General features: G+C 41.7%; 2 protein-coding genes across 2 annotated transcripts in view; one reads left to right on the top strand and one right to left on the bottom strand.

Annotated features, from left to right (window-relative positions):
* LOC127927424 (uncharacterized) overlaps positions 1–12,500 on the top strand; it is a 185,547-nt gene that overhangs the window by 14,385 nt on the left and 158,662 nt on the right. The window lies entirely within an intron of this gene.
* LOC127927435 (atrial natriuretic peptide receptor 2) overlaps positions 1–12,500 on the bottom strand; it is a 37,597-nt gene that overhangs the window by 17,893 nt on the left and 7,204 nt on the right. Inside the window, exons 8-10 of the mRNA XM_052513865.1 lie at positions 11,242–11,314; positions 8,097–8,241; positions 5,872–5,958 (exon numbers count right to left, since the gene is read on the bottom strand). Of these exons, the coding sequence (XP_052369825.1) occupies positions 5,872–5,958; positions 8,097–8,241; positions 11,242–11,314 (305 nt within the window). The remainder of the gene's footprint in view (positions 1–5,871; positions 5,959–8,096; positions 8,242–11,241; positions 11,315–12,500) is intronic.

Genomic DNA, 12,500 nt, shown 5'->3' with positions numbered 1-12,500 from the left:
TCTACTGTCCCCACCTCACCTGTTGACCTGTTGACCTCTACTGTCCCCATCTGACCTGTTGACCTCTACTGTCCCCACCTGACCTGTTGACCTGTTGACCTCTACTGTCCCCATCTGACCTGTTGACCTCTACTGTCCCCATCTGACCTGTTGACCTGTTGACCTCTAGTCCCCATCTGACCTGTTGACTTCTACTGTCCCCACCTGACCTGTTGACCTGTTGACCTCTACTGTCCCCATCTGACCTTTGACCTCTACTGTCCCCATCTGAGCTGTTGACCTCTACTGTCCCCATCTGACCTGTTGACCTCTAGTCCCCATCTGAGCTGTTGACCTCTTGTCCCCATCTGACCTGTTGACCTTGGTCTGACCTGTTGACCTCTACTGTCCCCATCTGAGCTGTTGACCTCTACTGTCCCCATCTGACCTGTTGACCTCTACTGTCCCCATCTGAGCTGTTGACCTCTACTGTCTCCATCTGACCTGTTGACCTCTACTGTCCCCAGCTGACCTGTTGACCTGTTGACCTCTACTGTCCCCATCTGACCTGTTGACTTCTTAGTCCCCACCTGACCTGTTGACCTGTGACCTCTACTGTCCCCATCTGACCTGTTGACAGTCCCCATCTGAGCTGTTGACCTCTAGTCCCCATCTGAACCTCTACTGTCCCCATCTGAGCTGTTGAATGCTCTACTGTCCCCATCTGACCTGTTGACCTCTACTGTCCCCAGACCTAGACCTCTACTGTCCCCATCTGAGCTGTTGACCTCACTGTCCCCATCTGACCTGTTGACCTCTACTGTCCCCGACTGAGCTGTTGACCTCTACTGTCTCCATCTGACCTGTTGACCTCTACTGTCCCCATCTGACCTGTTGACCCCTACTGTCCCCATCTGAGCTGTTGACCTCTACTGTCCCCATCTGACCTGTTGACCTCTACTGTCCCCATCTGACCTGTTGACCTCTACTGTCCCCATCTGACCTGTTGACCTCTACTGTCCCCATCTGAGCTTTTGACCTCTACTGTCCCCATCTGACCTGTTGACCTCTACTGTCCCCACCTGACCTGTTGACCTCTACTGTCCCCATCTGACCTGTTGACCTCTACTGTCCCCATCTGACCTGTTGACCTCTACTGTCCCCATCTGACCTGTTGACCTCTACTGTCCCCATCTGAGCTGTTGACCTCTAGGTCCCCATCTGACCTGTTGACCTCTACTGTCCCCATCTGAGCTGTTGACCTCTACTGTCCCCATCTGACCTGTTGACCTCTCAGACTGTCCCCATCTGACCTGTTGACCTCTACTGTCCCCATCTGAGCTGTTGACCTCTACTGTCCCCATCTGACCTGTTGACCTCTACTGTCCCCATCTGAGCTGTGACCAGTCTCCATCTGACCTGTTGACCTCTAGTCCCCATCTGACCTGTTGACCTCTACTGTCCCCATCTGAGTGTTGACCTCTATTGTCCCCAGAGACCTGTTGGTCAGAGTCCCCATCTGACCTGTTGACCTCTACTGTCCCCATCTGACCTGTTGACCTCTACTGTCCCCATCTGAGCTTTTGTCCAGCTCCCCATCTGACCTGTTGACCTCTACTGTCCCCACTGACCTGGTGGTCCAGTCCCCATCTGACCTGTTGACCTCTCAGAGAACTGACCTGTTGACCTCCAGTCCCCATCTGGACAGACCTCTACTGTCCCCAGACCTGAACCTCTACTGTCCCCATCTGACCTGTTGACCTCCAGTCCCCATCTGACAGAGGTTGACCTCTACTGTCCCCATCTGACCTGTTGACCTCTACTGTCCCCATCTGAGCTGTTGACCTCTACTGTCTCCATCTGACCTGTTGACCTCTACTGTCCCCATCTGACCTGTTGACCTCTACTGTCCCCATCTGAGAACCTCTACTGTCCCCATCTGACCTGTTGACCTCTACTGTCCCCATCACCTGTTGACCTGTTGACCTCTACTGTCCCCATCTGACCTGTTGACCTCTACTGTCCCCATCTGAGCTGTTGACCTCTACTGTCCCCATCTGGCTGTTGACCTCTACTGTCCCCATCTGAGAACTGTTGACCTCTACTGTCCCCATCTGACCTGTTGACCTCTACTGTCCCCATCTGAGCTGTTGACCTCTACTGTCCCCATCTGAGAGGTCTAGAACCCCATCTGACCTGTTGACCTCTACTGTCCCCATCTGGTGTCCCCATCTGAGCTGTTGACCTCAGTCCCCATCTGACCTGTTGACCTCTACTGTCCCCATCTGAGCTGTTGACCTCTACTGTCCCCATCTGACCTGTTGACCTCTACTGTCCCCATCTGACCTGTTGACCTCTACTGTCCCCATCTGAGCTGTTGATATCTACTGTCCCCATCTGACCTGTTGACCTCTACTGTCCCCATCTGACCTGTTGACCTCTACTGTCTCCATCTGACCTGTTGACCTCTACTGTCCCCATCTGACCTGTTGACCTCTACTGTCCCCATCTGAGCTGTTGACCTCTACTGTCCCCATCTGACCTGTTGACCTCTACTGTCCCCATCTGACCTGTTGACCCCCATCTACTGTCCCCATCTGACCTGTTGACCTCTACTGTCCCCATCTGACCTGTTGACCTCTACCCCACCCCCATCTACTGACCTGTTGACCTCTACTGTCCCCATCTGACCTGTTGACCTCTACTGTCCCCATCTGACCTGTTGACCTCTACTGTCCCCATCTGACCTGTTGACCTCTACTGTCCCCATCTGAGCTGTTGACCTCTACTGTCCCCACCTGACCTGTTGACCTCTACTGTCCCCATCTGAGCTGTTGACCTCTACTGTCCCCATCTGACCTGTTGACCTCTACTGTCCCCATCTGACCTGTTGACCTCTACTGTCCCCATCTGACCTGTTGACCTCTACTGTCCCCATCTGACCTGTTGACCTCTACTGTCCCCATCTGACCTGTTGACCTCTACTGTCCCCATCTGACCTGTTGACCTCTACTGTCCCCATCTGACCTGTTGACCTCTACTGTCCCCATCTGAGCTGTTGACCTCTACTGTCCCCACCTGACCTGTTGACCTCTACTGTCCCCATCTGACCTGTTGACCTCTACTGTCCCCATCTGACCTGTTGACCTCTACTGTCCCCATCTGAGCTGTTGACCTCTACTGTCCCCACCTGACCTGTTGACCTCTACTGTCCCCATCTGAGCTGTTGACCTCTACTGTCCCCATCTGACCTGTTGACCTCTACTGTCCCCATCTGACCTGTTGACCTCTACTGTCCCCATCTGACCTGTTGACCTCTACTGTCCCCATCTGACCTGTTGACCTCTACTGTCCCCATCTGACCTGTTGACCTCTACTGTCCCCATCTGACCTGTTGACCTCTACTGTCCCCATCTGACCTGTTGACCTGTTGACCTCTACTGTCCCCATCTGACCTGTTGACCTCTACTGTCCCCATCTGACCTGTTGACCTCTACTGTCCCCATCTGACCTGTTGACCTCTACTGTCCCCATCTGACCTGTTGACCTCTACTGTCCCCATCTGAGCTGTTGACCTCTACTGTCCCCATCTGACCTGTTGACCTCTACTGTCCCCATCTGACCTGTTGACCTCTACTGTCCCCATCTGACCTGTTGACCTCTACTGTCCCCATCTGACCTGTTGACCTCTACTGTCCCCATCTGACCTGTTGACCTCTACTGTCCCCATCTGACCTGTTGACCTCTACTGTCCCCATCTGACCTGTTGACCTCTACTGTCCCCACCTGACCTGTTGACCTCTACTGTCCCCATCTGACCTGTTGACCTCTACTGTCCCCATCTGACCTGTTGACCTCTACTGTCCCCATCTGACCTGTTGACCTCTACTGTCCCCATCTGACCTGTTGACCTCTACTGTCCCCACCTGACCTGTTGACCTCTACTGTCCCCATCTGACCTGTTGACCTCTACTGTCCCCATCTGACCTGTTGACCTCTACTGTCCCCATCTGACCTGTTGACCTCTACTGTCCCCATCTGAGCTGTTGACCTGTTGACCTCTACTGTCCCCATCTGAGCTGTTGACCTCTACTGTCCCCACCTGACCTGTTGACCTGTTGACCTCTACTGTCCCCATCTGACCTGTTGACCTGTTGACCTCTACTGTCCCCATCTGACCTGTTGACCTGTTGACCTCTACTGTCCCCATCTGACCTGTTGACCTCTACTGTCCCCACCTGACCTGTTGACCTGTTGACTACTGTCCCCATCTGACCTGTTGACCTCTACTGTCCCCATCTGACCTGTTGACCTCTACTGTCCCATCTGACCTGTTGACCTCTACTGTCCCCATCTGACCTGTTGACCTCTACTGTCCCCATCTGACCTGTTGACCTCTACTGTCCCCATCTGACCTGTTGACCTCTACTGTCCCCATCTGACCTGTTGACCTCTACTTTCCCAATCTGCCCTGTTGACCTCTACTCTCCCCATCTGACCTGTTGACCTCTACTGTCTCCATCTGACCTGTTGACCTCTACTGTCCCCATCTGACCTGTTGACCTCTACTGTCCCCATCTGAGCTGTTGACCTCTACTGTCCCCATCTGACCTGTTGACCTCTACTGTCCCCATCTGACCTGTTGACCTCTACTGTCCCCATCTGACCTGTTGACCTCTACTGTCCCCATCTGACTGTTGACCTGTCCCCATCTGAGCTGACCTCTACTGTCCCCATCTGACCTGTTGACCTCTACTGTCCCCATCTGACCTGTTGACCTCTACTGTCCCCATCTGAGCTGTTGACCTCTACTGTCCCCATCTGACCTGTTGACCTCTACTGTCCCCATCTGACCTGTTGACCTGTTGACCTCTACTGTCCCCATCTGACCTGTTGACCTCTACTGTCCCCATCTGACCTGTTGACCTCTACTGTCCCCATCTGACCTGTTGACCTCTACTGTCCCCATTTGACCTGTTGACCTCTACTGTCCCATCTGACCTGTTGACCTCTACTGTCCCCATCTGACCTGTTGACCTCTACTGTCCCCATCTGACCTGTTGACCTCTACTGTCCCCATCTGACCTGTTGACCTCTACTGTCCCCACTTGACCTGTTGACCTCTACTGTCCCCATCTGACCTGTTGACCTCTACTGTCCCCACTTGACCTGTTGACCTCTACTGTCCCCATCTGAGCTGTTGACCTCTACTGTCCCCACCTGACCTGTTGACCTCTACTGTCCCCATCTGACCTGTTGACCTCTACTGTCCCCACCTGACCTGTTGACCTCTACTGTCCCCATCTGACCTCTGTCCCATCTGACCTGTTGACCTCTACTGTCCCCATCTGACCTGTTGACCTCTACTGTCCCCATCTGACCTGTTGACCTCTACTGTCCCCATCTGACCTGTTGACCTCTACTGTCCCCATCTGACCTGTTGACCTCTACTGTCCCCATCTGACCTGTTGACCTCTACTGTCCCCATCTGACCTGTTGACCTCTACTGTCCCCATCTGACCTGTTGACCTCTACTGTCCCCATCTGACCTGTTGACCTCTACTGTCCCCATCTGAGCTGTTGACCTCTACTGTCCCCATCTGACCTGTTGACCTCTACTGTCCCCATCTGACCTGTTGACCTCTACTGTCCCCATCTGACCTGTTGACCTCTACTGTCCCCATCTGACCTGTTGACCTCTACTGTCCCCATCTGAGCTGTTGACCTCTACTGTCCCCATCTGACCTGTTGACCTCTACTGTCCCCATCTGACCTGTTGACCTGTTGACCTCTACTGTCCCCATCTGACCTGTTGACCTCTACTGTCCCCATCTGACTTTTGCTTGACCTCTATTGTCCCCACCTGACTTGCTTGACCTCTATTGTCCCCACCTGACTTGCTTGACCTCTCGTCTGATGGTCTTGGACAGAGAAAAGGTCTTGGTCTGAATCCGCTTGATGGCCACCGTCCTTCCATCACTAGAGGAGAGAATTAACAGGTATACTATAGAATCAACAGGTTTACTATAGGATCAACAGGTTTACTATAGGATTAACAGGTTTACTATAGGATCAACAGGTATACTATAGAATCAACAGGTATACTATAGGATTAACAGGTATACTATAGGATTAACAGGTATACTATAGGATTAACAGGTTTACTATAGGATCAACAGGTATACTATAGGATCAACAGGTATACTATAGGATCAACAGGTTTACTATAGGATCAACAGGTATTACTATAGGATTAACAGGTATACTATAGGATCAACAGGTATACTATAGGATCAACAGGTATACTATAGGATCAACAGGTATACTATAGGATCAACAGGTATACTATAGGATTAACAGGTATACTATAGGATCAACAGGTATACTATAGGATCAACAGGTATACTATAGGATTAACAGGTATACTATAGGATCAACAGGTATACTATAGGATCAACAGGTATACTATAGGATCAACAGGTATACTATAGGATCAACAGGTATACTATAGGATCAACAGGTTTACTATAGGATCAACAGGTATACTATAGGATCAACAGGTATACTATAGGATCAACAGGTTTACTATAGGATTAACAGGTATACTATAGAATCAACAGGTATACTATAGGATTAACAGGTATACTATAGGATTAACAGGTATACTATAGGATCAACAGGTATACTATAGAATCAACAGGTATACTATAGGATTAACAGGTATACTATAGGATCAACAGGTTTACTATAGGATCAACAGGTATACTATAGAATCAACAGGTATACTATAGGATCAACAGGTATACTATAGGATCAACAGGTATACTATAGAATAAACAGGTATACTATAGAATAAACAGGTATACTATAGGATTAACAGGTATACTATAGGATTAACAGGTTTACTATAGGATTAACAGGTATACTATAGGATCAACAGGTATACTATAGAATCAACAGGTATACTATAGGATTAAGAGGTATACTATAGGATTAACAGGTATACTATAGGATTAACAGGTATACTATAGGATTAACAGGTATACTATAGGATTAACAGGTATACTATAGGATCAACAGGTTTACTATAGGATCAACAGGTTTACTATAGGATTAACAGGTTTACTATAGGATCAACAGGTATACTATAGAATCAACAGGTATACTATAGGATTAACAGGTATACTATAGGATTAACAGGTATACTATAGGATTAACAGGTATACTATAGGATTAACAGGTATACGATAGGATCAACAGGTTTACTATAGGATCAACAGGTATACTATAGGATCAACAGGTATACTATAGGATTAACAGGTATACAATAGAATCAACAGGTATACTATAGGATTAACAGGTATACTATAGGATCAACAGGTATACTATAGAATCAACAGGTATACTATAGGATCAACAGGTATACTATAGGATCAACAGGTATACTATAGAATAAACAGGTATACTATAGAATAAACAGGTATACTATAGGATTAACAGGTATACTATAGGATTAACAGGTATACTATAGGATTAACAGGTATACTATAGGATTAACAGGTATACTATAGGATTAACAGGTATACTATAGGATTAACAGGTATACTATAGGATTAACAGGTATACTATAGGATTAACAGGTATACTATAGAATCAACAGGTATACTATAGGATTAACAGGTTTACTATAGGATCAACAGGTATACTATAGAATACTACCAATATATACAAATACTACCAATATATACAATACTACCAATATATACAAATACTACCAATATACACAATACTACCAATATATACAAATACTACCAATATACACAATACTACCAATATATACAAATACTACCAATATATCCAATACTACCAATATACACAAATACTACCAATATATCCAATACTACCAATATATACAAATACTACCAATATATACAATACGACCAATATATACAGCTATACTGAGGAGAACAGCATGATCAAGACGTGTGTGTGTGCGTGTTTCAGAGACACTCACTGTGTCCCAGTGTGTGAGTGTTACAGAGACTCAGTGTGTCCCAGTGTGTGTGAACAGTTGTTTGCGTGAGTTAGCCTGGGTTGTGTGTGTTACAGAGACTCACTATATCCCGGTGTGTGTGAACAGTTGTTTGCGTGAGTTAGCCTGGGTTGTACAGGAGCTGAGAGCAGTGACACAGCTGGCGTTGGAATCACTGTTAGCAATAGGGGCAGACAGGATACTGCCCATAGTAGTCCTGGCTATCTGGTCTGGTGGGGAGGAGGAGAGAGAGGAGAGGGAGGGCGGAGAGCAGGAGGAGAGAGAAGAGAGGGGAGGGAGAGGGGGGGGAGAGCAGGCGGAAGGGGGGAGGAGGAGAGAGAAGAGAGGGGAGGGAGGGAGGAGAGAGGAGAGCAGGAGGAGGAGAGAGAAGAGAGGGGAGGGAGGGAGGAGAGAGAGAGGGGAGAGAGAGAGAGAGAGAGAGAGAGAGAGAGAGAGAGAGAGAGAGAGAGAGAGAGAGAGAGAGAGAGAGAGAGAGAGAGAGAGAGGGGGGAGGGGGAGGGAGGGAGGTAGAGAGAGAGAGAGAAGAAAGGGGAGGGAGGGAGAGAGAGAGAGAAGAGAGAGGGGAGGGAGGGAGGGAGGAGAGAGAGAGAGAGAGAGAGAGAGAGAGGGAGGGAGGTTAGCAGTGTTAGAATATAATCAACATAAATAACAAATTTAAAAATACAGAAGAGTTTTAATATCTATTTGACACATATATAATAGTATAGTAGTACCATGTTTAATCTGCCTGATATATATTATAGTAGTACCATGTTTAATCTGCCTGATATATATTATAGTAGTACCATGTTTAATCTGCTTGATATATATTATAGTAGTACCATGTTTAATCTGCTTGATATATATTATAGTAGTACCATGTTTAATCTGCCTGATATATATTATAGTAGTACCATGTTTAATCTGCCTGATATATATTATAGTAGTACCATGTTTAATCTGCCTGATATATATTATAGTAGTACCATGTTTAATCTGCCTGATATATATTATAGCAGTACCATGTTTAATCTGCCTGATATATATTATAGTAGTACCATGTTTAATCTGCCTGATATATATTATAGTAGTACCATGTTTAATCTGCCTGATATATATTATAGTAGTACCATGTTTAATCTGCCTGATATATATTATAGTAGTACCATGTTTAATCTGCCTGATATATATTATAGTAGTACCATGTTTAATCTGCCTGATATATATTAGTATAGTAGTACCATGTTTAATCTGCCTGATATATATTATAGTAGTACCATGTTTAATCTGCCTGATATATATTATAGTAGTACCATGTTTAATCTGCCTGATATATATTATAGTAGTACCATGTTTAATCTGCCTGATATATATTATAGTAGTACCATGTTTAATCTGCCTGATATATATTATAGTAGTACCATGTTTAATCTGCCTGATATATAGTATAGTAGTACCATGTTTAATCTGCCTGATATATATTATAGTAGTACCATGTTTAATCTGCCTGATATATATTATAGTAGTACCATGTTTAATCTGCCTGATATATATTATAGTAGTACCATGTTTAATCTGCCTGATATAGATTAGTATAGTAGTACCATGTTTAATCTGCCTGATATATATTATAGTAGTACCATGTTTAATCTGCCTGATATATATTATAGTAGTACCATGTTTAATCTGCCTGATATATATTATAGTAGTACCATGTTTAATCTGCCTGATATATATTATAGTAGTACCATGTTTAATCTGCCTGATATATATTATAGTAGTACCGTGTTTAATCTGCCTGATATATATTATAGTAGTACCATGTTTAATCTGCTTGATATATATTATAGTAGTACCATGTTTAATCTGCCTGATATATATTATAGTAGTACCATGTTTAATCTGCCTGATATATATTATAGTAGTACCATGTTTAATCTGCCTGATATAGAAGTATAGTAGTACCGTGTTTAATCTGCCTGAATAATTATAGTAGTACAGTTTAATCTGCTTGTATATATTATAGCAGTACCATGTTTAATCTGCCTGATATATATTATAGTAGTACCATGTTTAATCTGCCTGATATATATTATAGTAGTACCATGTTTAATCTGCCTGATATATATTATAGTAGTACCGTGTTTAATCTGCCTGATATAGATTAGTATAGTAGTACCATGTTTAATCTGCCTGATATATATTATAGTAGTACCGTGTTTAATCTGCCTGATATATATTATAGTAAACCGTGTTTAATCTGCCTGATATATATTATAGTAGTAAATTTAAACACTGCCTGATATATATTATAGTAGTACCGTGTTTAATCTGCCTGATATATATTATAGTAGTAAATGTTTAATCTGCCTGATATAGATTAGTATAGTACCATGTTTAATCTGCCTGATATATATTATAGTAGTACCGTGTTTAATCTGCCTAAATATATTATAAATAAACCGTGTTTAATCTGCCTGATATATATTATAGTAGTACCATGTTTAATCTGCCTGATATATAATAAATAGTAGTACCATGTTTAATCTGCCTGATATATATTATAGTAACCATGTTTAATCTGCCTGATATAGATTAGTATAAAGTACCATGTTTAATCTGCCTGATATATATTATAAGTACCATAATCTGCCTGATATATATTATAGTAGTACCAATTTAATCTGCCTGATATATAAATAGTACCATGTTTAAATGCCTGATATATATTATAGTAAATGTTTAATCTAAATATATAATAAATAAATACCGTAATTTAATAAATGAATATATTATAGTAGTAAATAAATACTATAATTATAATAAATACTTTAATAAATGAATATATTATAGTAGTACCATAATCTGCCTGATATATATTATAGTAGTACCAAATTAATCTGCCTGATATATATTATAGTAAATGTTTAATCTGCCTGATATATATTATAGTAGTAAATAAATACCTGATATATATTATAGTAGTACCATGTTTAATCTGCCTGAATAGATTAGTATAGTAGTACCGTGTTTAATCTGCCTGATAAATTATAGTAGTACCATGTTTAATAAATAATATTAAAGCAGTACCATGTTTAATCTGCCTGATATAAATAAATACCATGTTTAATCTGCCTAATATATTATAGTAGTACCATGTTTAATCTGCCTGATATATATTATAGTAGTACCATGTTTAATCTGCCTGATATATATTAGTATAGTAGTACCATGTTTAATCTGCCTGAAGTCAATGATCCAGCTCTCATCCCAAAGCATCTTCTGTTTCTGGTATTTAAACCACTGAAGAAGAAGAGATGAGTAAACACAACAACATCAGCTTTATTGTGTGTGTGTGTGTGTGTGTGTGTGTGTGTGTGTGTGTGTGTGTGTGTGTGTGTGTGTGTGTGTGTGTGTGTGTGTGTGTGTGTGTGTGTGTGTGTGTGTGTGTGTGTGTGTGTGTGTGTGTGTGTGTGTGTTCAGTTCATTTCAGTTAAATAGTGTAATTTGAAACAAGAAGACAATGTTTGATTTTACCGAATGTTCAATTTGATAAAAAACTGTTTTTCCAATCTCAAGATATTAAATAAATAAATAAACACTATAGTCAGTAAATAAATAAATAAATAATACTACTATATATATAATAATAGAATAATAGAATAATAATATAATAATATATATAATAATATATAATATAATAATAATAATATATGCCATTTAGCAGACGCTTTTATCCAAAGCGACTTACAGTCATATGTGCATACATTCTACGTATGGGTGGTCCCGGGAATCGAACCCACTACCCTGGCGTTACAAGCGCCATGCTCTACCAACTGAGCTACAGAAGGACTACTGTAAATAAATGAATAAATTAATACTAAAATAAATAATAATAATACTGTAGTAAATAAATAAATACTATAGTAAATAAATACATACTATAGTAAATAAATACTATAATAAATAAATACTATAATAAATAAATACTATAATAAATAAATACTATAATAATTAAATAAGTAAATAAATAAATACTATAAAATAAATAAATTATATAGTAAATAAATACTATAATAAATAAATACTATAATACATAAATAAATACTATAGTAAATAAATAAATACTATAGTAAATAAATAAATACTATAATAAATAAATACTATAGTAAATAAATAAATACTATAGTAAATAAATAAATACTATAGTAAATAAATAAATACTATAGTAAATAAATAAATACAATAGTAAATAAATTAATTCTATAGTAAATAAATAAATACTATAGTAAATAAATAAATACCGTAGTAAATAAATAAATAAATAAATAAATACTATAGTAAATAAATAAATACTATAGTAGGTGACTGTTAAAGTAACGGAGTGGTAGGATTGGTAAATTGGTAAAGTGAAACAAAAAAAATAACTTGTTTCAAAAAAAATGTAAACAAATGAATAAACAGGAAAGCAGTGTGTGTATGTCACCCA

Source organism: Oncorhynchus keta, unplaced genomic scaffold, assembly GCF_023373465.1.
Source record: "Oncorhynchus keta strain PuntledgeMale-10-30-2019 unplaced genomic scaffold, Oket_V2 Un_scaffold_14044_pilon_pilon, whole genome shotgun sequence".
Taxonomy (NCBI): domain Eukaryota; kingdom Metazoa; phylum Chordata; class Actinopteri; order Salmoniformes; family Salmonidae; genus Oncorhynchus; species Oncorhynchus keta.
Note: the sequence above shows the minus strand (reverse complement) of the source record. Positions and strands in the feature narration are given on the sequence as shown.